Source organism: Pelodiscus sinensis, chromosome 5, assembly GCF_052426305.1.
Source record: "Pelodiscus sinensis isolate ZL-2025 chromosome 5, ASM5242630v1, whole genome shotgun sequence".
Lineage (NCBI taxonomy): Eukaryota > Metazoa > Chordata > Testudines > Trionychidae > Pelodiscus > Pelodiscus sinensis.
In genome coordinates, this window is record NC_143056.1 from 99,750,007 (window position 1) to 99,776,606 (window position 26,600).

At 43.7% G+C, this 26,600-nt stretch overlaps 1 protein-coding gene across 3 annotated transcripts in view; it reads left to right on the top strand.

Annotated features, from left to right (window-relative positions):
- KIAA1549L (KIAA1549 like) overlaps positions 1–26,600 on the top strand; it is a 234,831-nt gene that overhangs the window by 99,473 nt on the left and 108,758 nt on the right. For 2 of the 3 annotated variants that reach the window (XM_075927818.2, XM_075927819.2), the window contains exon 2: positions 21,021–24,818. In XM_075927818.2, coding sequence (XP_075783933.2) covers positions 21,021–24,818 — 3,798 coding nt within the window. The remainder of the gene's footprint in view (positions 1–21,020; positions 24,819–26,600) is intronic. The other variant, XM_075927820.2, reaches the window with a different exon arrangement.

The window sequence follows — 26,600 nt, forward strand, 5'->3', positions numbered from 1 at the left end:
GCACTCACTCAAAGGTGAAGAAGAGGCCTCTGGGCTCAGCGTGACCAGCAGCAGCTGCCCTCCAGGAAGCGCCACAGCAGGGGACGTGCCTCAGGGCTGGCTGCGCAGAACTCCCAGCATCCCAGGGCCAGGCGCAGGCGCCAAGTAGCCGGGCGTGGGTCTCCCAGCTCAGGGCGGCCTCCGCGGGGCTCCCCACCTGCTCCTCTTGCGGGCCGGAATGCCACCCCGGAAAATATGCCGACCCAAGCACATGCTTCTTTTGATGGTGCCTAGAGCTGGCCCTGCTGCTAGGCAACAGGAGAGCCCTTTAAATAGAAACAGCTGAAAGGGATCCTGCGTTTCTGGCAATGTACTGTAGCTGGGCTCGGATGCTCCACTGTGGAGCGGGTCAGGCAGGGGGTGCTCTGCTGACCTCATGCGGGGTCAGGAGCCTACACCCCACACAAGAACCTGGCAGGCTGGAACAGCTTTCTGCTCAAAGCTGGCTGCAGGCAAGGGGCTGCTTCTGGGTACCAGATTACTGGGTAACTGGTTAACTAGTTACCCATTCACTTCCCTATTGTGAACAATTGATAACTATTGTCTTGTAATGGTTATCCAACCAGTTATGCACCCAACTTATAGTAGCTCAGTCTAGGGGTACGTCTAGACTACATGCCTCTGTTGCCAGAGGCATGTAGATTAGGTTACCAGGCATAGGAAAATGAAACGGTGATTTAAATAATCGCCACTTCATTTAAATTTACATGGCTGCCGCGCTGAGCCGATCAGCTGTTTGTCAGCTCAGCGCGATAGTCTGGACGCGCGGGTGTCGACATCAAAGGCATTTGTCGACCACCCAGGTAAACCTCATCCCAGGAGGCATGGTGTAGATGGAGCTTGATCCTGCCTTGAGGGCGGGGGGCTGGACTCGATGACCTCTCGAGGTCCCTTCCAGTCCTATTATTCTATGATTCTATGATTCTATGATTTGATGTCGACACCCGCGCGTCCAGACTACCGCACTGAGCCGACAAACAGCTGATCGGCTCAGCGCAGCAGCCATGTAAATTTAAATGAAGCGGCGACAGAGGCATGTAGTCTAGATGTACCTTTAGTCTGTGGTGTCCAACCAGTGCTGAAGCAGTAGCCCAATAGTAGCTACTGCTATAGAGAGTTAGCCATATTATTCTGAACATGTAAATAATTCTGAGAGACTCTCTGAGCATACCAATTGTTGTCTTTTAATGTCAACAGAACACTTCAATATTGGTTTTAATCAACAAAAATCATCACATTTCACAGAAATTTGATTAATGGGACAATTTTGTTTCACTGTTAAACCTCTGAAATCAGGCAAAAACTTTTCACTGACAGCACACTTCAAATTGGCCTCCATATTTTCACCCAGTAACTGTGACCGATACTTCAACTTGATGTATGTCATGACTGAAAATGATGCTTCACAGAGCCATGTTGAACCAAACACAGAAAAACGTTTGGCAACTGCAGTTTTCAAAATAAAAAACTGATTCTATTGCAAAAGTGGATCACACATTGTCAAAACTGTTTCATTTTTGACTGATTGAGCTGGCTTTGAAGTGTGAGCATATTTTCTTCAAACAAACATTTGTGAAAGCTAAAGAAATTGACAAGGTCTTGAGAATTAGCAATATTGAACTAAAATGGGTTTTTCATTAATCAAAATGCCAACATGAAGCTTTCAAAATCTGCAAAACGCTGACTGAATTTCATTCCCAGGTTTTAAAGCCATCTCATGTAATGCTGATAGTCAAGGTCATCACACACACATTCACTATCTCCAGCAGTTTTTTAAAAATGTGGGATGTGGTTAAATTCTTCTGTCTTCATTTGAATGTTGAATAGTTGTAGCTTAAAAGTGAGCTCCCGAATTTGCTGGACTATATCACCAATCAGCTTTCCCTTTCCCTGAAGACTCAAATTGAGTTCATTCAAATGACTGGAGATAGCAGTCAGGAACTGTGCATCCAATTGCCACTGCTTATCTTCAATAGCAGAAAAACTGTCTAGCTTTCCTTTCTTGACAAGAAAGTCTCTAATTGGAGTGAGCAGTGCAAGGAACCTCTCAAGCGCCTTTCAAGGGACTGAGCCATCACACATTGGCAAAACAGATGATTTCAGAATGCTTAGATTCGACTTCTTTCAAAAATTCCACAAATTGGCAATGCTTCAGAGCACTGCTGGGAATGAAATTCACAATTTTGATCACAGTATCCAATCCAAGTCAAAATCATTTGAGACACTTTTGAAAGTATCAAATATAGAATCATAGAATAATAGGGCTGGAAGAGACCTCAGGAGGTCACTGAGTCCAAGCCCCTGCCCAAAAGCAGGACCAACCCCAATTAAATCATCCCAGCCAGGGCTTGTCCAGCTGGGACTTAAAAACCTCTAGGGATGGAGATTCTACCACCTTCCTAGGGAACCAATTCCAGTGCTTCACCACCCTCCTAGGGAAATAGCTATTAGGAAATACTAACCTAGACCTCCCCCCACTGCAATTTGAGGCCATTGCTCCTTGTTCTGTCATCTGTCACCACTGAGAACAGCCCCTCTCCAGCCTCTTTGGAACCTCCCCTCCTCAGTCTTGCGATCCAGCCCCCTAATCATTTTGGTTGCCCTCCGTTGGACCCTCTCCATTGTGTCCACATCCTTTCTGTTATGGGGGCCCCAGAATTGGACGCAATACTCCAGATGTGGCCTCACCAATGCTGAATAAAAGGGAGTAATCACTTCTCCAGATCTGCTGGGAATGCTCCACCTAATGCAACCTAATATGCTATTAGCCTTCTTGGCTACAAGGGCACACTGTTGACTCATAACCAGCTTCTCATCCACTGGGTCCTCTTCTGCCAAACTGCTGCTTAGCCAGTGAGTCCCTAGCCTGTAACAGTGCTTGGGATTCTACACCTGTCCTTGTTGAACCTCATCAGATTTCTTTTGGCCCAATCCTCCAATTTGTCTAGATCACTCTGGACCCTGTCCCTACCTGCTAGCACATCTACCTCTCTCCCTAGCTTAGTGTCATCCACAAATTTGCTGAGGGTGCAATCCATCCCCTCATCCAGGTCATTAAGATAAACTTAAAAAACAACATATAATCTAGTAGCACTTTAAAGACTAACCAAACATGTTTAGTTAGTCTTTGGCTGCATCTAGATTGGCATGATTTTCTGCAAATGCTTTTAACGGAAAAGTTTTCCATTAAAAGCATTTGTGGAAAAGAGCGTCTAGATTGGCATGGACGCTTTTGCGCAAAAGCACTTTTTGCAGAAAAGCGTCCGTGCCAATCTAGACGCGGTTTTGCGCAAGAAAGCCCCAATCGCCATTTTCGCCATCAGGGCTTTTTTGCGCAAAACAGTTTTTAGCTGTCTACACTGGCCCACTTGCACAAATACATTTGCTTAAGAGGGCTTTTTCCCAATTGGAGCAGCATAGTATTTGCGCAAGAACACTGACAATCTTACATTAGATCGTCAGTGTTCTTGCGCAAATTCAAGCGGCCAGTGTAGACAGCTAGCAAGTTTTTCCGCAAAAGCAATTGCTTTTGCGGAAAAACTTGCCAGTCTAGACGCAGCCTTTATGTTTTGTTAGTTTTTAAAGTGCTACCAGACTAGTTGTTGTTTTTTAAGTTTATCCTGTACAGACTAACTTGGCTACCCTCCAGAACTTGGGTGAGGGATAGCTCAGTGGTTTGTGCATTGGTCCCTTAAACTAAGGGTTGTGAGTTCAATTCTTAAGAGGGGTTATTTAGGGATCTGGGGCAAATCTGTCAGGGTGGTACTTGTTCTTGCCATCAGGGCCGGGGACTGGACTCTGTGACTTCTCAAGGGCCCTTCCAGTTCTTTGAGAGGTAGGTATATCTCCATATATATACAAAAATTAATAAAGATGCTGACCAAAACCAGCCCTAGAACTGATCCTTGTGGCACTCCACTTGAAGCCAGCCAGACACCAAGGCATTAATCACTGCCTATTGAGCCTGATAATCTAGCCAGCTTTCTATCCAAATTACAGTCCATTTATCCAATCCATACTTCCTTAACTTGCTGGCAAAAATTATGTGGGAGGGCGTATCAAAAGCTTTGCTAAAGTCAAGGTACATCACATCCACTGACTTCCCCATGTCCACAGAGCCAGTTACCTCATCATAGAGGGCAATCAGGTTGGTCAGGCATGACTTGCCCTTGGTGAATCCATGATGACTATTCCTGATTAGAGACGAGGAGTCCTGTGGCACCTTATAGACTAACTGAAGTGTAGGAGCATAAGCTTTCGTGGGCAAAGACCCACTTCGTCAGATGCATGTCGAAGTGGGTCTTTGCCTACGAAAGCTTATGCTCCTACACTTCAGTTAGTCTATAAGGTGCCACAGGACTCCTCGTCGCTTTTGCAGATTCAGACTAACACGGCTACCCCTCTGATACTATTCCTGATTACTTTCCTCTCTTCCAAGTGCTTCAAAATGGATTCCTTGCGGATTCCCTCCATGATTTTTCCGGGGACTGAGGTGAGCCGGACTGGTCTGTAGTTCCCTAGATTGTCCTTCTTCCCTTTTTGAAAGATGGGCACTACATTTGCCTTTTTGGGACCTCTCCTGATCTCCATGAGTTTTCAAAGATAATGGCCAAAGGCTCTGCAATGATATCTGCCAACTTGCTCAGCACTCTTGGATGCGTAAAATCTGGCCCCATGGATTTGTGTATGTCTAGCTTTTCTAAATAGTTCTTAACCTGCTCTTTCTCCACCAAGGGCTGTCCTCCTCCTTCCCATTCTGTGTTGCATAGTGCAGTAGTCTGGGAGCTGAAGACAGAAGCAAAAAAACCATTGAGTACTTCAGTTTTTCCGTTATCATCTGTTACTAGGTTACCTCCCTCATTCAGCAGTTGCAGGGGGTAGCTGAGTTAGTCTGTACAGGATCAATTTAAAAAACAACAAATGGTCTGATAGCACTTTGTAGACTAACAAAACATGTAGATGGGATCATGAGCTTTCGTGGGCACAGCCCATTTCTTCATAAGGATCCCATACCCTCCCTGACCGTCCTCTTATTGCCAACAAGCCTGTAAAAACCTTTCTTGTTACCCTTCACATCCCTTGCTAGCTGCAATTCCAATTGCGCTTTTGCCTTCCTGATTACACCCCTGCCTTCTTGAACAATATATCGATAGATTCGCTGCCTGAGGAGCAGGGCAGGAAGTAGACTGTATTCCTGGGACTTCCCCTTTTTCCAGTGGTTCTCAAATTTTGGTTCATGACTGCCTTGCAGGTGGGCTGCAGTTCGAGCTCAGCCTCCCACGAGGTTGGAGCACCAGCACCAGCTTTCCACTGAGGAAAGGTAAGGCAGGTGCCTCCCTGCTGGATCCGGCTTGTGGGTCAGAAATGGAGCCAGAAGCTGCTGCCCCCACTTCCCTGGCTGAGGAAGCAGCAATAGATGGATGCACTGCCTGGAGGCTTTCCCCACTGCTTTCATTGGCTAGAATCCAGTCAATAGGAGCAAAGGGGGCTATGTCTGGGAGATGATGCCGGGGAACCGCAGAGGATGCAAAGGGAGATAAATGCCCCTTCCCACCATGCCCATATCCCCATCCACACTCACACACTCCCCTTGGCCTGCTACTGCACCTGCCTTTGCTCCTGCCCCCTCCCTCCAGCCAGACACCCTAGTCCTACCCTGCTCCTGTACCCTACCTCCTATCCAGACCTCGCATCCTCACCCTCTCCTACACCCCACCTTTTGCCCAAATCCTGCAGCCCCATCCCTGTCCCATGCACTTGAAGCCCTGTCTCTCACATTGAATCCCTTATTTTTAGCCCCACTCCAGTGCCTAGAGGGTGTCCACAAAATCCACTAACCCCAGAAGAGTTAATCTGGCCTATGGGAAGCCCGGAGTCTCAGTCCTCCCTGTCCCTGTCCCTCTCCCTCCCCCAACCCCATGCTGTGGGGCTGAAGCACCAGGGGAGTGACTCAGTAGGGGGCCATATTAGTGAGGATTGTGGGTTTTTGGAGGATTTTTTTTACTTCTCACTTGTGTGGTTCCTGATTGATTTTCTGATAGTCAGTGACCCCCAACCCCCCAGAAAGATTCCCCACTCCTGCCATAAATAAAGACAATGTTGAAACCTTTTGCATTGGACATAAATTAATATTTTACTTTGAATAAAATAAAGTTTGGTAAACATGAGAAATTTAAAGTGCTTAATCTGTTTAATAATTTTGTTTAATATTTTCTGTCTTACTTGTTAAATAAAATCGTTCTCCCTAGCTGCTGCACTAGCTAAATGGCTCAGGTGTAATTATGTAATTAATGGCAAGTTTCCATTAGCAACTGGTGTTCAGAGGACAGGTTTGCATTGAGCAGGATGGGCCATGGGCCAAAAAGTTTGAGACCCACTCTTCTAAAGAGATAGAATCTCAACATCCTTTTTGGTGACACAACAGGTGGACATCAGTTGTGGTATATAAGCTGGTGCCCTGGGGAGTCGGGGGCAGAGACAAAGCTTCACACACTTCCCATCCCTGCCAACCCACCCATGCAGAAGAAAGAGTGGCCCCTCATGGTATCGGTGGGACGTAAGTGCTCCGTATGCACTCTTACTTCTCTGTACAAGTAATAGGAGAGCTCTTGATTGAGCATTCATTTGTTTGTAAAAGTGACAACTCATTCCATTCTCTGGAGTGGTGTGGCTTCTTTTGTTCCTGTGTTGGCGCATTTTGAAGTATTTCTTGTTTCTGTAATAAGAAATAATTAATCAATAATGGTTATTTTAATGAGTGTGCTGCTAAGTGGGTTTTAGCCCTAAGGAGAAGGCAGTAAGTCAATAGCCTGAAATATGATGGAACAAAAGGTCATCTTCAGTAAGATAAATGACTAATGAAATGTACAAACGGTGGCTTGGTGTGTAATTTCAACGAGTGCAGAGTTCTGAGGACAGACTTTTAATTCTATATTCAGTTCAATTTGCTCTTCAGCTGCTTTTGCCAAGTGTGAGAGTTGTTGGTAGATTGTAAAGGTCACATTCTCTCCTGGGTAATTAACTATGATAATCAGCATTTTGAGAAGCTGTTAATCTCATACACAAGTTGTAAATGTGGAAGGAATTTTTGGCAAGTCTACACTGGCAAGTTACTGCACAGTAAATCAACCACCAGCGTTGTCACTTTTGCGGCATCCACAAGGCACTTTGTAGTTAGTGTGCTCTAGGTAAGCCACCTCTACGAGAAGTGTAAAGCTTGCTGTGCTTTGGATACTGTGCTGGGTGCCAGTACTGTGTCCTGGCTGGCCTCTGGCACCTTTCACACAATGTCTGTTCTGGCCTCTCTAGTCATCTGTTGGAACCGTACTGCTCTGCTAAGGCGAACAGCTAGGTGACCAAGACTGCCCTTGTATTCTTTTTGAAATGTGACAATCCTCTTTCTGTTTGCTCGCTGATGCAATGGATGAAGGAGGTAACCTAGTGACAGATGATGTGGGGAAAGCTAAAGTACTCAATGCTTTCTTTGCCTCTGTATTCATGGACAAGGTCGGCTCCTGGACTTCTGCGCTAAGTGACGCAAGATGTGCTGAAGATGGAAAGCCCGTGGTGAGTAAAGAACAGGTTAAGAACTATTTAGAAAAGCTAAACGTACACAAATCCATGGGTCCGGACTTAATGCATCCGAGGATACTGAGGATTTGGCAAATGTCATTGAGGAGCCTTTGGCCATTATCTTTGAAAAGTCGTGGCGATCGGGAGAAATCCCAAATGATTGGAAAAAGGCAAATGTAGTGCCCATCTTCAAAAAAGGGAAGAAGGATGATCCAGGGAACTATAGGTCTTACCTTGGTTCCTGGAAAAATCACAGAAGGGATCCTTAAGGAATCCATTTTGAGGCACTTGGAAGAGAGGAAAGTGATTAGGAATAATTAGCATGGATTCACAAAGGGAAGTCGTGCCTGACCAATCTGATTAGCTTCTATGATGAGGTAACTGGCTCTGTGGACATGGGGAAGTCAGTGGATGTGATATACCTTGACTTTAGCAAGGCTTTTGATACGGTCTCCCACAATATTCTTGCCAGCAAGTTAAGGGAATGTGGATTAGATAAATGGACAATAAGATGGATAATAAGATGGCTAGAAGGCCAGGCCCAGCAGGTAGTGATCAACGGCTCAATGTCAGGATGGCGGTTGGTTTCTAGTGGAGTGCCCCAACGTTCAGTTCTAGGACCAGTTTTGTTCAATATGTTTATTAATGACCTGGATGAGGGGATGGATTACACCCTCAGCAAGTTTGCAGATGACACTAAGCTAGGGGGAGAGGTAGATACACTTGAGGGCAGAGATAGGGTCCAGAGTAACGTAGACAAACTGGAGGATTGGGCCACAAGAAATCTGATGAGGTTCAACAAGGACAAGTGAAGAGTCCTGCACTTGGGATGGAAGAATCGCAAGCATAGTTACAAGCTGGGGACCAACCAGTTAAGTAGTAGTTCTGCAGAAAAGGACCTGGGGGTTACAGTGGATGAGAAGCTGGATATGAGTCAACAGTGTGCCCTTGTAGTCAAAAAGACTAATGGCATATTAGGTTGCATTAAGAGGAGCATTGCCAGCAGATCCAGAGATGTCATTATTCCCCTTTATTCGACTTTGGTGAGGCCACATATGGAGTATTGTGTCCAGTTCTGGGCCCCCCACTACAAAAAGGATGTGGACGCATTGGAGAGGGTCCAGCGGAGGGCAACCAAAATGATTAGGGGGCTGGAGCATATGACTTATGAGGAGAGGCTGAGGGAGTTGGGTCTGTTTAGTCTGTAGAAGCGAAGAGTGAGGGGGGATTTGATAGCAGCCTTCAACTTCCTGAAGGGAGGTTCCAAAGAGGATGGAGAGAGGCTGTTCTCAGTAGTGACAGATGGCAGAACAAGGACCAATGGTCTCAAGTTGTGGTGGGAGAGGTCCAGGTTGTATATTAGGAAAAACTATTTCACTAGGAGGGTAGTAAATCACTGGAATGGGTTACCTAGGGAAGTAGTGGAGTCTCCATCCTTAGAGGTGTTTAAGTCTCGGCTTGACAAAGCCCTGGCTGGGTTGATTTAGTTGGGATTGGTCCTGTCTAGAGCAGGGGGCTGGACTTGATGACCTTCTAAGGTCTCTTCTAGTTCTATGATTCTATGATTCTCAGCCAAGCTCTTTGCCTGGCCATGACTGCTTTATGCAACAGGAGATCCCCAGCTTGGAGCCATGCTGAGGATCAGTCAGATGGCGGAAAGACTGTTCATGCAGTGTCTTATGTCTTGGTAATCTGCTTCACAGACCTCCTTGAAAGCTTCATGCAGCTGCTGTGCCACCCTTTTCCTGAGATTAGCTGACAGAGCAAATGTGATATTTGACCATTGAATACTGACATTCCCTCACTTTTTGCCATTGCTGGGAGGAAGGCCATCACAAAGACAAAGCTGTGAATGGTCCTGAATGGATTGAATAGAAGACCTTCTTTTCCTCTATGCTCACCCGAAACAGTGAAATGTCTTTTAGAGTGAACGCACTCTGTGGAAATGGGTGACCATTACTAAAACTTTCACTCCCCCCTCCCACAGTAGTATGATGGGGACTAATTTAACTACAGCTACTCAAGAGAGAGATCTTGGAGTCATTGTGGATAGTTCTCTGAAAACATCCACTCAGTGTGCAGCAGCAGTCAAAAAAGCAAATAGAATGTTAGGAATCATTAAAAAAGGGTTAGAGAATAAAACAAAAAACATCTTATTGCCCCTATGTTAAACCATGGTACGCCCGCATCTTGAATACTGTGTATAGCTGTGGTTGCCTCATCTGAAAAAAGATATCTTGTCATTGGAAAAAGTTCAGAAAAGGGCAACAAAAATGATTAGGGGTTTGGAACGGGGCTCATATGAAGAGAGACTAAAAAGACTTTGACTTTTCAGCTTAGAAAAGAGGAGACTAAGGAGGGATATGATAGAGGTCTATACAATCATGACTGGTGTGGAAAAAGTGAATAAGGAAAAGTGATTTACTTGTTCCCACAATATAAGAACTAGGGGTCACCAAATGAAATTAATAGGCAGCAGGTTTAAAACAAAAAAAGGAAGGTTTTCTTCACTCAGTGTATATTCAACCTGTGGAACTCCTTTCCAGAGAATGTTGTGAAGAAAAAGACTTTAACAGGGTTCAAAAAAGAGCAAGATAGATTCATGTAGGTTAGGACCATCAATGGCTGTTAGCCAGGATGGGTAGGAATGGTGTTCCTAGCCTCTGTTTCTCTGAAAATGGATGACAGGAGAGGGATCAAGGTGAGGATTACCTGTTGTGATCCCTCCCTCTGGGGCATCTGATATTGGCCACTGTGGGTAGACAGGATACTGGACTAGATGGACCTTTGTTCTGACCCAGTATGGCCGTTCTTATGTTCTCCCCAACTCTACCCCTGCCCAAAACAGAATATGGCCATGTGTGAATTATAACTCCTGCTCCCTATCACCGTGCTCAGCTGCACCAATAGATTCTGCCACAGGTGGTTCCCATGCCCTTTGCCTTGACTGGTGAATGAAGGGATACCCCTGCTCATGCCACCGCAGCAAGGGTTTTCCCAGCCCCACTGAGACCGCCGACCCTGAGCCCTGAGCTTACAATGGCCGTCCTGGGTCAGACCAAAGGTCCATCTAGCCCAGTAGCCTGTCTGCCGACACGGCCAACCCTAGGGACCCTGGAGGGGATGGACCGAAGACAGTGACCAAGCCATTTGTCTTGTGCCATCCCTCTCCAGCCTTCCACAAACCTTGGGCAGGGACACCACTCCTACCCCCTGGCTAATACCACTCCATGGACCCAACCTCCATGACTTTCTCTCACGTCCCTTTAAACTCTGTTCTAGTTGTAGCCTTCACAGTCTCCTGCAGCAAGGAGTTCCACAGGTTGACTCTTTGCTTTGTGAAGAACAACTTTCTGTTACTAGTTTGAAGCCTGCTACCCATTCCTTTCCTGTGGTGTCCTCTAGTCCTTCTTTATGGGAACTAATGAAGAACTTTTCTGGATGCACCCTCTCCACCCAACTCCTGCTTTTAGAGACCTCTATCCTGTCCTCCCTCCGTCTCCTCTTTTCTAAGCTGAAAAGTCCCAGTCTCTTTAGCCTCTCTTCATATGGGACCTGTTCCCAACCCCTGATCATTTTAGTTGCCCTCCCCTCTCCCAGCCTCTCTCTTCCCCTCTCCCACCTCCTTTTCCTAGTCTCCCCCAGTTTTGTTCAATAAAGACAGATTCCATTTTTGAACACAATTGTCCTTTATTTTGTACATCAGGAAGGGGGGCTAGGGAAGGGTAAGTGGAAGGAGGTGAGGGAGGAATGGGGTACGAGCCCCCGATGGGGAGGACTGGGCTGGCTCTGTGGGCTTCTCGGGGTGGAAGCTCTCCTGAAGCCCCTTGATTGACCCCCTCCTCCAGATGGCAGCCTGCGGCAAGTGCAGCCGGGCTGATGGCCGAGTGCTGTGATGTGCCGAGTGTGGGCACTCAGGGCACTCCAAGACAGGACTGCTTTGCAAGCGGGGAACCCCTGAGAACTGTCTGTGTGGGGTGGGGGTCGGGTCCCTTTAAGCACAGCCATCAGCTAGCCTGAGGCAGCAGCTCCACACTCTAAGTCCTAATCTGATGCCCTGCCGGCACTGCTTCTGGCCATCCTTAACCTCAGTTCATGGTCCACTCAGTGTGGACATCCTAGTTCGAATTAGCAAAATGCTAATTCGAACTAATTTTTTAGTCTAGATGCACTAGTTCGAATTAGCTTAGTTCGAATTAACTAATTCGAACTAAGTTAGTTCGAATTAGTGCTGTAGTGTAGACATACCCTCTCTCTCTCATATATATAGATAGATATAGATATGAATGAATCATGAACTTTTTGTCAGAGTGGAGGAAAAACGGGGGAAGAAACAGTGTTGGTGCTAATGAAGGAAATTGACTGGCCTGGAAGTGTCCCATATTTAGCTTTTGATGTCAATGAGGTGTTAAATGTAAGGGGAGCTGTATTTATAATGGGCCTTCCAGTTCATGTCTTCGTTCAGGCCTAGGGAAACTGTTAGATTCATATATGAAGGTCAGTTCTGTACTCTCTGTGCAATTGGCTTATAAAATTCCTTTGTAGAAGAATGGCTACTTTTAAATCCATGTTTAAGTGCCCAGGCAGGTTAAAATGTTCCCTTCAGGTTTCTGTGTGTTACAATTTCTAATACCTGATTTGTATCCATTTATTTTTTTGATGTAGAGACTGTCCAGTTTGGCTAATACACATGGCAGAGGGGCATTGCTGGCACTTGATGGCATAGATCATGTTAGCTGTCGTATGAGCCTCTGATATAGTGGCTTTATGTATTTATGTCCTGAGATGGTGTTACTGGTAAAGATGTATGGACAGAGTTGGCGGTGGGGTTTATTGCACGGATAGATTCCTGGGTGAGTGTGTCTGAAGTGTTGTGCGTGACAGCTGGTAAGTATTTGCTTAAGGTTGTCTGTCTGTGGGCAAGGACGGGGCTGTCTGCTAAGATCTGTCAGAGTGAGGGGTCATTTTCCAGGATAGGCTGTAGATGGCGGATGATGCGCTGGAGGGGTTTAAGTTGGGGGCTGTTGGTGATGACTAGTGGTGTTCTGTTGTTTTCCTTGTTGGTCCTATCTTGAAGTTGCAGACCAGCTGGTGTACCAAGGCAGGCATTAAACTACCAACTCAAGAGGAGGATGTTAAAGACACAAATGTGATGTAAATCTGAAATGCAGGATGCCATGTACAAATGGAACAGATGTGGCAAAGAATACATTTTTCAATTGCTTATATACCTTCTCGAGAGCAAGTAAGAAGAAATAGAAACTTTAATCGATAAGGAAAAATGCATATGACTGGCCTACTGAAACCTGCTGGCACAAGTCATACAATTAGCTATAACCTGTTTAGGAAGATCAGAGGAGGTAAAAAAGTGTCTATGGGGGGGAGCAAGAACTCTACATTCTAATCACCTATTTTACAGGGTTTTTTTTGTAACTCAGAATGACAAGATTTTGAATGTATATGGATCGATGTGCTAACTAACAAAGCACAGGACAAGGTGGTAGGTGTAGGGTATGCAAGCCAGTGAATCTAACAAGAGAACAGATTGTGTTATTCCTTAAGAACTGTAATGTATTGTTGGAAATGTTGCTGTTATTGCAGAGTTCAACTGGGGAGACATAGGCTGGAAGTGTATTGTAGCCTTTAATAAAAACATCATTCTATGCATTATAAGTTACAGATGATAATTTTTAACACTGAAGGCATTACACCCATTATAACCATTTTGGTCTTCATTATGACAGGTAAAGATGAATTCATCACTAGATTGGATGTTGATCGCTTGTTTCTAAGCAACCATCAAGACCTGATTACAAACTCTGGGCAAACGGGACAGGACCAGCAAGTAACTAGATATTTAGTGCTTCAAAAGAGGGCTAATTTCTCAAAAGTGAAGAAAATTATGAACAATAATGACCTTATGAAAAAGATTTAAACAGATATAAAGTGAATGAAAATAAGTAGTTATTAAAGAGGAGAATTCATAGATGAACAAAAAAAAAAAACCCCACACAATTCCACAATGAAGAAAAACATCAATGCTGGGTAAGAGTCCTTTGTAGTTCAGTAGGGAAGTGGGGGCAGCAATTAGAAATAATAAACTAGCGTATGGGACAATAAGTGGAAATAGCAATCAATATAAATGACAAGTTATGAAGTGTAGAAAATTGCTATGGGTAATGTGACTCAGCAGAGCTTAGGAGCAGTGCGAGAGTGATATTGTTTCTTGTTGGTTTCAAACCCCTTTCATGTTAAGTGAACACGCTAGCCACTACACAGCAGATACCACCCTCAGTAGGAGAGTGGTCCTGTTGGAGACGGGGAGGTAGGCGGGATCCTTCCCCAGCCTACAGGGATGATCACCTGAGTCTTGGAATCCAAATAATTACAGGTGACAAATAAAGAAAGAAAAACAGGAGCAGGTGTGAAGGTCAAAGGGCCAAAACAAGGGAACTGGAAAGGGACACCCAGCAGAGAGCCCCAGATAGCACCCACTGCTCCCCACAAGCATCCAGTGGAGTCAGCCGATACCACTCAGAGAAACTCCACACAGATACGTAAATGGATAGAGGAACAGAAAAAGGCCCCTCCCACAACCAACCTCAACTCCTTGATTTTATAAATGGCCATCTTGGCCGTAGCCAGGAGGAGGTTGACGAGGAAGTCCTCTGACTTTGTGGGGCCATCGATGTTGTGTGTGTAAATCAGTAGGTCAGGGGAGAAGCACAGCCAGAACCTCAAGAAGTGGTTCTAGAGGAGCCCAAAGAGGAACTGTAACCTGGTAAACTCAAAGCAGATGTGCACCAGAATCTCCCTCACTCCACAGAAGGGGCAAGCATCAGGGGCAGGTGTAATATGCATCAAGTACACACCCCTACGCATAGTGCCATGGAGGATCCTCCAGCTGATGTCCCCGGCAGGCCATGGGATCAAGGTGAAATACAAACTGGCCCAGCAGGGCTCCCCCCACTATTGGTGGCAAGAGGTCCCGCTATTTAGTATCTGGGTGAGACAAGAGGATGGGGAAGTGAAGAGTGCGAAACACAAGTGTGGACAGATGACTTTTTGGCACAATTCGAAAGGAGACTGGCTGCAATGCATGCAGCCAGCTAGTGTGATGAGGGGGAGGTGGCAAGGAAGGCAGGTGGAACTAATAGAGAAATCGGTAGAGCCAGGGTGAGGGGTTGGGATGGTGCACCCTCTCACAGGACCCTGTTGTGATAAACCTGAGCAGTGGATGGCAAAGGGTCCCTCACCTCCTGACATATGCATCGGGGAGTACAAAAAATGGAGAGCCCCATGTGCTAGCAAGCACCAGAGGATCCACTCAGTCTCCACGATCGTAGTCCAGGAGGTCTTGGTCCTGGTGAATTCTGGCAAGAACCAGTCTCTAGTGCACTGAGGGGAACTCTGCCACCAGCACACGGAGATGCGAGTTGTGTAGCAGGGACTCCAAGAGGAGGTCTGCCCCCATGGTGGCTCCTATCGACTTGGTCACGAAAAGCAGCTTCCAAGTCCAGAGGAGGTCCTGGTAGAAGGATGGCAGCTCAGAGAGCTCTCGCAGAAGACCCCCTGGCTGGAGTTAAAGGAGCTGCTGGTCATATCGGAGCCCTTGGAAGTGGTGGAGGAAAGTCTCTGCAGGGCCTGGTGGCGGAAGACATGCGCAAACACGTCAGGCCCTGCTCTCCTTTCTCCAGGGGAAGATGGAGAACTCCAGGAGAGTCCCAGTGCAGACCTGATCAGAAGAACCCCAACATCAGCTATGTCGGCCAGGAAACCCAGGATTGGGACCAGGGTGTTGAGACGGTGACAGTGCATAGACAGGACCAACTGATTAAGCACCAGCACCCTTCCTCATAGGGAGAGTCACTGGAATAGTCCTGTCCATCTCTGCAACCACAAGGCTTGTGAGAGTGAGGAATCATTTTCCAGGGTAGGTTGTAGATTGTGAATGATGCGCTGGAGGGGTTTAAGCTGGGGGCTGTAGGTGATGACTAGTGGTATTCTTCTGTTTTCCGCTTGGGTCTGACCTGAGGAAGCAGATTCTTGGATATGCATCTGGCTCTGTCAATCTGTTTTTCACTTCCCCAGGTGGGTATTTAAGTTTTAAGAATGCCCGAGAAAGATCTTGTAGGTGTCTGTCTCTGTGGGATTGCAGCAAGGGAGGTTTATGTTGGACATTAAGAAAAGCTTCCTGACTGTCAGGATCGTTAAACACTGGAATAAGTTGCCTAGGTGGTTGTGGAATCTCTCATCTCTAGAGATACTTAAGAGCAGGTTGGATAGACATCTATCAGGGATTATCTAGACAATGTATGGTCCTGCCATGAGGGCAGGGGACTGGACTCGATGACCTCTTGAGGTCCCTTCCAGATCTAGGTTCTATAAATCTGGTTGTGTCTTGGACAGCAGGTCGGTCAAGGGACTATCTACCCTCTACAGCAGGGGTTGCCAACCCGTTACAGACAAAGAGCCAAAATATTTGTGCATATAGCACAAAGAGCCGGGGGGGGGGGGGGTGTTGAAATTGGCCTGTCCCTAAATCAAAAAAACAGTTCCAAAATTTCTAGGTTTAGCAAGATATTACAGGCAATTTGTATTGCACTACAGACAGATTGCTGCTCCACTGACTGATATAACCAAATGCAGTTGCTTCTTTTTGGTTAAGTGGCCTGCGAAGTGTCAGGAACCTTTTAAACAGCTTGAGGCTGCCTTTATGTCTGACCCTGTACTACATCAAGCCTTTCTTCGTCACCACAAATGTGTCAGAGCATGGTGTGGAATTTGCATGCCCTCTCTCACCCTTCCACAGTTTGGGAAGCCCATCTGGGCTAAGCCAACCACAATGTCATACATGTTACTCAGAGTCATGCTCTTTTGGAGCAGGATGTGATTGATGGCCCTGCACACTTTGATTGGCACGAGTCTAACTTTCCCACTCTGAAGTGCTTGGTGGTGAAGTGAAAGCTGTCTGGAGTAGCCAGCTTCCACAGTGTGATCACCACGTGCTTCTCCACCGGCAGGGCAGCTCTCATTCACATGCAATCCCAGGCTTGCAGGACGATGTGATCACACCACTCAGTGCTTGTTTCCTGAGCCCAAAAATGTTGTTCCACTGGGGCCAGCACCTCCCTGAATCCCACAAGAAATGTCATGTTGGATGAATGCTGCAGAGACAGTGCTCATTGTCACTTTGCAGCTTCAGGAATAACTCAACTGCCACGTGATGTGCTAGTGAGACCTAGCATTTTCGTCAACAGCTGGGGATCCATTCTTGCACACCAAGGAGGCAGAGCGCGCAGCACGAAGCCATTGAAAAATGGTATGGTGCCAAATGCAGACAGAAGTGCAGTGTAGACACTCAATAGCATTTTCGCTACCAGCGCTTTACGTCGGCCAGTGTAGACATGGCCTTAGAGTCAGTGGATTTACTGGTAGCTGTGCCCAGTTGCTAACACTGCAACTCATGCATGTATGTTCCATCAGGCCATCTCTGTTCCTTCATGTGTCTTGGTTCTGGTCTTCTTGCTTCCTGGGAAAGCCTGTGAAGGGTTTCATGTACCAGTAGGCAGCACCCCACAGTTTGTGTGTGTTGATGCTACAACTCAAAGTCTTTGCCTCATTATGATCTTGCTCAAATCTCACCATGTACTTATACTTTTCTGGTTGTTATTTATCTGCATTTTAACATCAAATGCATGTTAATAGTCACTCTGCCTGCTCTCACCCTGCTACTAAATGCATTCCATTCTTAATTAGTATTCACGCCTATCTCTTCCCTGGCTTCTGAGATACTGTTTTTTCCATTTCCTTAGCTGATCTTTGAACATTTGTTCCAATAGTGTTTTCTCTTTGTTATGGTGCTGCATTGATCTATTCCTTAATCCTGCTCCACTCTTTCTCCAGCCTCTCATTCTGGAAAGAGTAGGACCACCTAGAGCAGGGGTTCCCAACCTTTTTCGGTCCCTGTACCTCCTTGGCTTTTAGTAAACCTTCCCATACCCCCTATTCAATATGAAAGGAAATAAATTCTAGACTCTAGAATCCACAACTTTTTTCACTAACACTACTACTTTTGGAATATTTCAATTAGGATAATCTAGTTACTTACCAAATACTCCCCATACCTCCTTGACAAGCTTGGGGGTATGCATACCCCAGGTTGGGAACCCCTGACCTAGAGAATTCAGCAGCATTGCATTCTTTACTTTACCTCTCCTCTTGCAATAGTATTAGGGTCAAGATTTTCCTGCATGTTTTCCTAGCCTTCTCTCTGTCCCCTTACACATAAGTCTTCCAAATGTCTCATACCACTTTGATGTATAGGTTGTACTGTCCTTCAAGAAGTACAGTTATTTATGCTCCTTCTGTATCTGCAAGTATAACAAGTATTCCAGGTTCCCCCACAGCCAGATAGAGGTGTAGTTATGTCATAGACCTAGATGAGATTTGATCCTTTCCCCCACCCCCAATTGCTAATAAACACATTGGGTGGATTCTTTCATTTTTTGAGTACTCCACGTACTCACAAATGGAAGATGGCAAGTTATGTAAGAGTGGGAGATGTGTGTAGAAATGCAATGATAGCCAGATGGAACCATAAATTTCCCAGCAGCAGCATGACAACATTTTGAATCTGACTAAAGAACACCTGATAAGTAGTTCCACAAACCACCAGTCATTCAAGAGAATGAGTATGGATGTTGGGGGATTTTGCTCATCAAAGGACGTAAAAGAAAAATTACCAGCTGGCATAGAAAAATCCTTTAAAGCAAAGATTAAGTTGTGGAAGAGAAACAGCGGATGATTTCATAGCTGATGACATTCTCATTTTTGCTACTCTAAGTTATGCCACACTTTCCCCTACTTGTCAAACTGTGATCATGTCAGTTTGACACTATCTCAAGTCTACAGTCTCTTCTGTGGCTCTGATGAGAATGATAATCTTCAAGTGTGAAGAAACAGAGGGGGAAAGAGAATGTTACACTGATGTTGACATATTCTGATGCTCTAGTCTAAAGAGCGAAGACTTCAGAAAATAAAATCTGTCTTCCCCTGACTTCCTAGGCTTCCTCTTCAGAAAACAGTAGGCGAGTCTTATCTAATGTAAAGAATACAGAAGGCTTTGGGTCTGGGTTTTGATACAGTACATGGACCAATAGTCCAGTTTGTTAGTGCTATAACAGATTGGGCAATGATGAATTTTGAAGTGATTTAAAGCAATTTTAAATCACAGGCTGGCTAAATCCCTGACACAGAAAAGCACTTAAGCACATGCTTAATTTTAAGCTTGTGTCGGAGTCCATCCTTATTCAGCATATGCTAAAGTTCCATTGAAGTCAATGGGACTTGAAGTTAATAACATGTGTGAATGGTTTGCAGAACTGGACCCAAAGTGTTGGAAATAAGTCACATGATCGTTGCTTTTTAAGGTCTCTCTCTTTCTATTTGACAGACAACAGTTTCTGATTTGTACAAAGTAAGCCATTAAAGAACACAGACTCTCTCTTTCACGTAGCCACTATAGCTGTTTTGGTGGCTAGCAATGTTGAAGGGAAAAATATAGTCAGGAAAATGTTTTGTCCATGTAAGACTGGCTTCTTTTCTGTATAGAGCACTGCTAAGCCTGTACTAGAGCACTGCTGTCTGATTAGAATTGCTAGGCATCTAGTTTTCAACCAGAGCACCCACTTGAAACATAATTCTGGCAGCTCCAGTCAGCAGTGCTCACTGGACCATTAAAAGTCCAGTCAGTGGTGCATCAGGAGGTGCGGCATGAGGTCTAAGAGCCAGTGAGTGTTTTGCAGCGGGTCTGGTTCCTTGGCTGGAGTGCTGTGATGTCTGCAAGGTCAACCTGAGCATGCAATGAGAAGAGTTTGCTGTCCCTCTAGGAAATAGGCAATGGAGAGGAGACTGAGACACAGCTGCAGAGGGGAGTCCCTTTAAGCACGAGCGTCAGATAGCCTCAGGTAAACGCTACAGGAAGTGACTGCTGTCCTGATGCCCTGCCCGGTGTGCTTCCAGGGGCCTTAAATGCGATTCAGGCTCCAATCGTTAGGGATGCGCTAACCGGACATAAATCTGTGCTATTTTGATGGGCATTTGTAGTGTGGACATGTTATTTTGAAATAGCTATTTTGTGAGTTATTATTCCAAAATAGCTTGTTTCAAAATAAGCACGTAATATAGACATACCCCAAGAGCTATTGTTACACCCTAGTGCTTATTCCAGGTAAAATTGTTCAAGTCAGAGCTGATTTTTTCTCTGGCTTGCATCTAACAGATTCTTGTGTATATAGAGTTCTTTGTTTTCCGGTTTCTTAATGCATATATTTTTGGGGTGAGGGAGAGAGTATCAAAGCTAGCTGAAGATGATCATTGATTGTTTCCCATTATTTAATTAGAATTTCCCCTGGGAAGGAATCTTTTTTTTTCATCCTGCCCATCCCAACTGATTCAGATTCAAGAAGTATTCCACCACCAGGTGGCATGATCACATATCTTTTTTAGACCATCCAAAGTCCGGGGTTACAAGGACAAACAAAACCATTTACAGACCATTGTTTTGAGCACCAAGCCAGTAAGTCCTTGAAGTACCACTAATGGCTTTCACTAGAAACTCTAGATTAATAAGCAGGTTTACACTTCATATTTCTAATTCACTTACCATCTATATGTTTTGTATCATTCTTGTATCATGAGCTTTCGTGAGCACAGCCCACTTCTTCAGATGACTGGATCTGAAGAAGTGGGCTGTGCCCATGAAAGCTCATGATACCATCTATATATTTTGTTAGTCTATAAAGTGCTACCAGACCATTTGTTGTTTTTAAACTTTATCCTGCACAGACTAACTCGGCTACCCCCTGCAGCTTCCAAGAATGATACAGGCACACAAATTCAGTATACACATTCAGGGGTCACATGCTCTTGTATGATACATGACTTGATCTGTTTTGCATAAGCATATCTGAGTTATGCATATTCATATTCAAAAACATATTTCCATAAAAATAGGTGACGAAGTGTCACAAACTGCACATAATATTTTGACACAGTATGAAGGTAACATCAAAAGCTGTCTCAAGTGCAGCAAGTTATCTTCCTAGTAGGTTAAGCCACCCCGAGTTTATGTACAGCAGCAGTAATTATTATCACTGTAAATAAAACTTGGTGTTATCTTTTATTTTCTATATAATTAAACAATGAGAGAGTTATGTTTACTCACATTGCACTTCTCATATTCATATTTTTAAACGTTCTGTAATTTTGTTTATTCGTTATGTTTATCAACAGAGAAAAATAATTCCTTTACCTAGTATTATACATTTCCTGTTCAGATTCACTGGTGTGGTGTATCAAGATAACACATTTTTTGCAGAACATTCATTTTAATTATTATTTTACAGGTACCAAACACCATCGAATAAAGGTCGCCCCTTCTACAGAGTCTCTTCCTAACTGGAGATCTATATTATTACCAACATGGTCTTCAACAGATATTAAGTCTTCCTCAGTGGCTGACATATCAACGAGACAGATATTGGAGAATGCAAACTTACTTCAGATAATAAAAACAACATTGACTGGTGCCAGTACTATGGACCAAGCTAATTTTTCACCCACCCTTTACCAAGGCAGTGGAAATAGTGCATCCCAGGAGCCTTCCAAGGTTTCAACTGAATCACCAGTGAGGTCACCCTCTCAAGATGTAGATGAAACACCTGTTGTATCAGGTTTGCCTCAAATCAGTATGTTTGCCACATTGTCCACAAAACCATCAATGACACATTCAAGTACCTCTGTGCCATCTCAGCTAACATTAGAACCACCCCCCATTTCAAAAAAAACCACATCAGGATCAGACATTCTTGCAACTGTTCCATCATCTTCATTTTCTTCATTGGTAATACAATCACCTCATACCATTATCTATTCTAAGTCAACTGTATTACCCACCAAAGTGCCTTTATCCACAGATTTTGAAAATTTCTTCCACGTAGATTCAGCTGACTCTCATTTTAGTGCAAGCAGACCTAAACCATCAAGCACAGTGACTGCTGTCAAGTCCAGTACAGTGAATCACCCCTTATCCAGAAGGGATCCTAAAGAGGTCACAGGTATCACATCGCTTATTAGCTATGGCTCAACAATAACACATTCCACAAAGACAATGGGAAGAGTGTCACCAATATCCCCTCAGCCTTTCCTACCAGTAGTTTCTGAAACTGTGTCATGGCTTCCTATTGAAAGACCTTCATTGTTTCACTCAACAGATAATGTATCTTCCTCTGGAGCAATGCGCACCAATCTGCCATTCAAGGCAGTGGTGACTGACCGAGAGAATGACATCCACCCAGCTACATCATCACCAGCTTTTAATAGTAAATCAGAGACTCCAATGTTTAGTACTTCACACCATGGGCAATTTTATACCACAGGCACTATAGCTACATTACTAAAAATGAGTCACGAGGCCTCCACATCAGCTAATGACATGTTGGGTTCTACCAATGCAATATTTTTATCACCAGCTTCTAATAGTTCAATGAGAGCCTCCCATTCAGCAGAAAATAAGTCTTCCTTTACTGTGCCAAGAACATTTATTCCAGATGCAATAAGCAATAGCAATGCAGTAGTCCCACCACCAGCACCTACAAATACATCAGACTTCCTTTTAAAAAATGCCACTGTTACTTTTTCAACAAATAAAGAATCTTCCTTAATAATTGTGACAAATCATACTTTTAATATTATAACATATATGAACAATACAACAAACTCAACACCAGACCATGAGAACACTTTTACATTCCCTCTAATAAATACTTCATCCCTTCGTTCAACAGTGTCAGTCGGTCAAGCTTTGGAAAAAGAGGTAACTGATGCCATTAATAAGACCAATACAGTGGTATTGTCAAGTGCTTTTGAAAATAATTTGCAATCTTCTGATGGCTTTTCAGTTAGAGAGGCTCCCCATCAGCCTTTTGAAATAGGTAGTACAGCCAATGTGTATGCCAGCATAGATGCTAACAATATCCTTTCTTATGGATCTCTACATTCCAGAGTGTCTCCAGAAACTCTAGCCAGCAAATACAGAACAGGAACAATGATGCCTGAAAGTACTTTGAAAACAGAAATGGTTGGTTCTGTTAATACATCTACAGAATCATTACTCGATCCTAATACAGGCCTTTCGAAATCTGAGTTCTCTATTGAAAATTGGCCTGGTATTCGTAATTCTACAACCTCACAACATTCAGCTACTAATGGAGAAAATGAAGAAACAAACACAGGGGCATTCACCATTGTCACTTCAGAGATAGAATATGGCCCTCTCCCAGCTTTAAATAAACCTGATTTTACCACTGATCAAGTTTCAAGCACAACTGATACAAAACCATGGACCACTATAGTGCCTTCAGAACTATATACATTGCCATCATTTGTTCTAGCAACAGAAGCTCCACGCATTCCAGCATCAGTTTTTACTAGTGTTTCAAATGCTGCCTCTGAAAGCAGTTTAAATAATACAAGGATACCTATAATCGCAACTTCAGCTTCTGAGTGGAGTGTTACAGCCGTGCCTACTTCAACTGGTGTTAGTGGTCTGTCAGTAAAAGAAACAACCAACATTCCAGTAATAGAAGTTTCTCCAAGCACTTCTTTTTTAGAAACTGGGTATCAAATGCCAGATTCAACAATTTCAGGTCTGCAACAACAAATAAACAATACTACAAACACACAAACTGCTTCTGTCTCTCTAACTTTAGAAACCTCTACATCTGCAACATCTAATCAAAATGTTTCAACTTCATCTTTGACTGGAATTAGGTCTCCTAATGTCATACAACTTAACATACGTGCATTTGCCACGGAAATATCTACTGTTCATTATTCGCCACATCCTACAACTCCAGCACTACCTGCAGCCCAGTCAAAAAAAGATATTGACACCACTCAAAACATTAGTGAATTCTTCACTCTCAGAGACACTAACTTCACTGCAAACTTTGAAATAGTCTCACATCTGTATTTGCCTCCAGTGAAAGAAGTTGTAACTAATTATACAAGTGCTGTTTCTAGCATTCTGACATCTCATTCAACCCATGGTGAAAATATCTCTTTGTCAACAAAAGCCTTATACATAACACCATCTGAGCTACCATTGGCTTCTCAGTTCACTGACAATTTGATTGTCTCAGCTAATAATGAAATTAGTTCTCTCAGTGATACACAACCAAGAGTTTCTTCCTTTCCAATAGCCAAACAATTTTCAAACTCAACATTGATATCTAGTCTAACTAGAGAAAAATACATAACTTCTGGAAATTTGACAGACATTACAGACAGCTCTGTTTCAGAACCACCTAGTCATGAGGCTACTGTTGTTCAAAATCAAGCTACATTTAGTTCAGAGAATTGGCATGCAAATGGTACAGGTGATATTCGAATTACAGTTTCTTTATCTAATGAATCTACCAATGGCTCCCCATTGCAAACACATACCACCAGTGCTTTGCAATCAGTCATTATAACCTCTGTCCATGAATCACCAACACAAATAACTTCTGCCTTTTTGCCAGCAACCAACTTTACCCATTCTGTCATTACAGTGCTATCTTCAATGCCGGCTGGTGCAATACCTACCGTAGCAACTTCAGAAGCAAAATCAATAACAGGAAAGTCTGCGCCAACTTCATCCTTGTTTTCTTTAGGCACTGAAAACACACCTTTGCTGTCTGTGACAGCATTAAGCACATTTATATCAACACTAGCAAAAAATAACACTCCCTCCAAACTGACATCGACAGTAACAGCACATCCAAACTTCCCGTTTGCACCAAGAAACACACCAACATCACCCCCCCACACGACTGTTACATTTCTAACCAATAAAGCAAGCACAGTGATAGCTTCCACACTGACATCCATGACAGACACACACAGACAGATAGAAACCACAGTACCCAACATGAAGAAATTCACAGACTCAGAAATCACCAAAACATCAACTGCATATCCACTGACAATTACAGCAGCTTTGGCATCTATTACAGCATCAGCGAAAACAACTAGACTCCCCTCTGCTCCAGTGGAAAACACTTCTGCTGCTCCTACAACAACTATAACTGCAACTTTCGATAAAGTGACAACAGTTTCCCCTCTGGAGTGCCAGCTGTCCAACAACCTTATGGTTAAAACAGGTATGATTCTATACTCAGCTTGTTTATCTAGAAATACACCAGTTTTGCATGAGATATAGTTCAGAATAAATAGAAAAGTTGTTTAAATATTGGTTAGCTTTCTAAATAACTTAAAGTAATGTGGGCCTTAGATACAATGGGAATGACTACTCTAACAAGCCAAAAAGATAGGCGATGGTGAGGATAGTAAATAATAGAGAAAAAATTTATCTATACACCATATACATTCTATCGTATACATGTTAAAAGGAGGAAACCAAATCCCATTTCCAGGGCATGAGTTGCACAGTAATAGTTTATTTCTTCCTCTGCAGTGATGGATAGAGCATAGTACTTCTCAACCTTTCCAGGTTACTGTACCCTCTTCAGATGTCTAATTTGCCCTGTGTACTCTAAGATACACCTTACTTAAAAACTACTTGCTTCCCAACTCAGGCATAAAAATATGAAAGTGTCACAACATGCTATTACTGAAAAATTGTGTACTTTTCTGTTTTTACCATAGAATTATAAAATAAATTGGAATATAACATTGTACTTACATTTCAGTATATCGAGCAGAACAAACAAGTCATTGTACGTATGAAATTTTAGTTTGTATTTACTTTGCTAGTGCTTTTTATGCGGTCTGTTGTAAAACTAGGCAAATATCTACATAAGTTGATCTATCCCGGAAGACCTCTATGTATCCCTGATTGAGAACCACTGGCAAAAAGGAAAGGGGAGGCCTAGATAAAAGGGCATGCCAATTTATGCAGGCATAGAAGGGGCACAGAAGAGTGAAATCTATAAATGATCTGCTCTTGGATATATTACATCCTTATTCCTATGTCTGAGGCCCCTAAACAGATGCAGCAATAACACAATATAGTCAGCAGCTGTGAAAGACTGATAATATCCTGTAATATCTTGAATAAACTTACGGAATTAAAATAAATTTTATGGAATGAAGCTAAACCTTTAATTTAATACTTCTGGGACATATTGTATTAAAATATAATTGTGTATGTGGTGTTGTGGTATTGCTGGTACCTTCTCTAGGAAGGAGTAAGAATGCTAATGAACTTCCTCTGTTATCAGCTTTTGATACCATCTCCACCCTAAAAATATGTATATACTCCCCTGTCAACATAGAGCATCTTCACCAGATGCATTCAATTGGCGCAGCTGCACCAATGTAGTGAATCTAATGTAGATTAGCCCTTAGTCTTTCTAAGAACATAATAACGGCCCTACTGGATCAGACCAAAGTCCATCCAGCCTAGTATCCTGTCTGTCGACAGTGGCCAATACCCGATGCCCCAGAGGGAAAGAACAGAAACAGATAATCATCAAGTGATCCCTCTTCTGTCATCCATTTCCAGCCTCTGACAAACAGAGTTAGGGATACCATTCCTACCCATGTTGGCTAATATGAGTTTATCCCATGAATTTATCTAGTTCTTTCTTGAACTTGTTAAAGTCCTGGTCTTCACAACCTCCTCTGGCGAGGAGTTCCACATGTTGACTATGCGATGCATGAAGAAAAACTATTCTTCAAAAAAAAAAATTAGTAAATGATCCAGTCTTTTCCCCAGAGCAATCCACTAATCAACAAAAGTTTAGAGAGCTTCTAAAATGAACGTAACTGTGGATATGAAATGTCATTTTTATTTGCTTGTTTCCACTTTTGAGAAGTAGAATTTTTAATTTACTCTCTTTTTGAAAATGTGCAGTGCATATTGTTTCTCCCTGAACTTTCTTGTGCTAGCTCCTGCAGTTATGAACTTCATTTTACCTGAT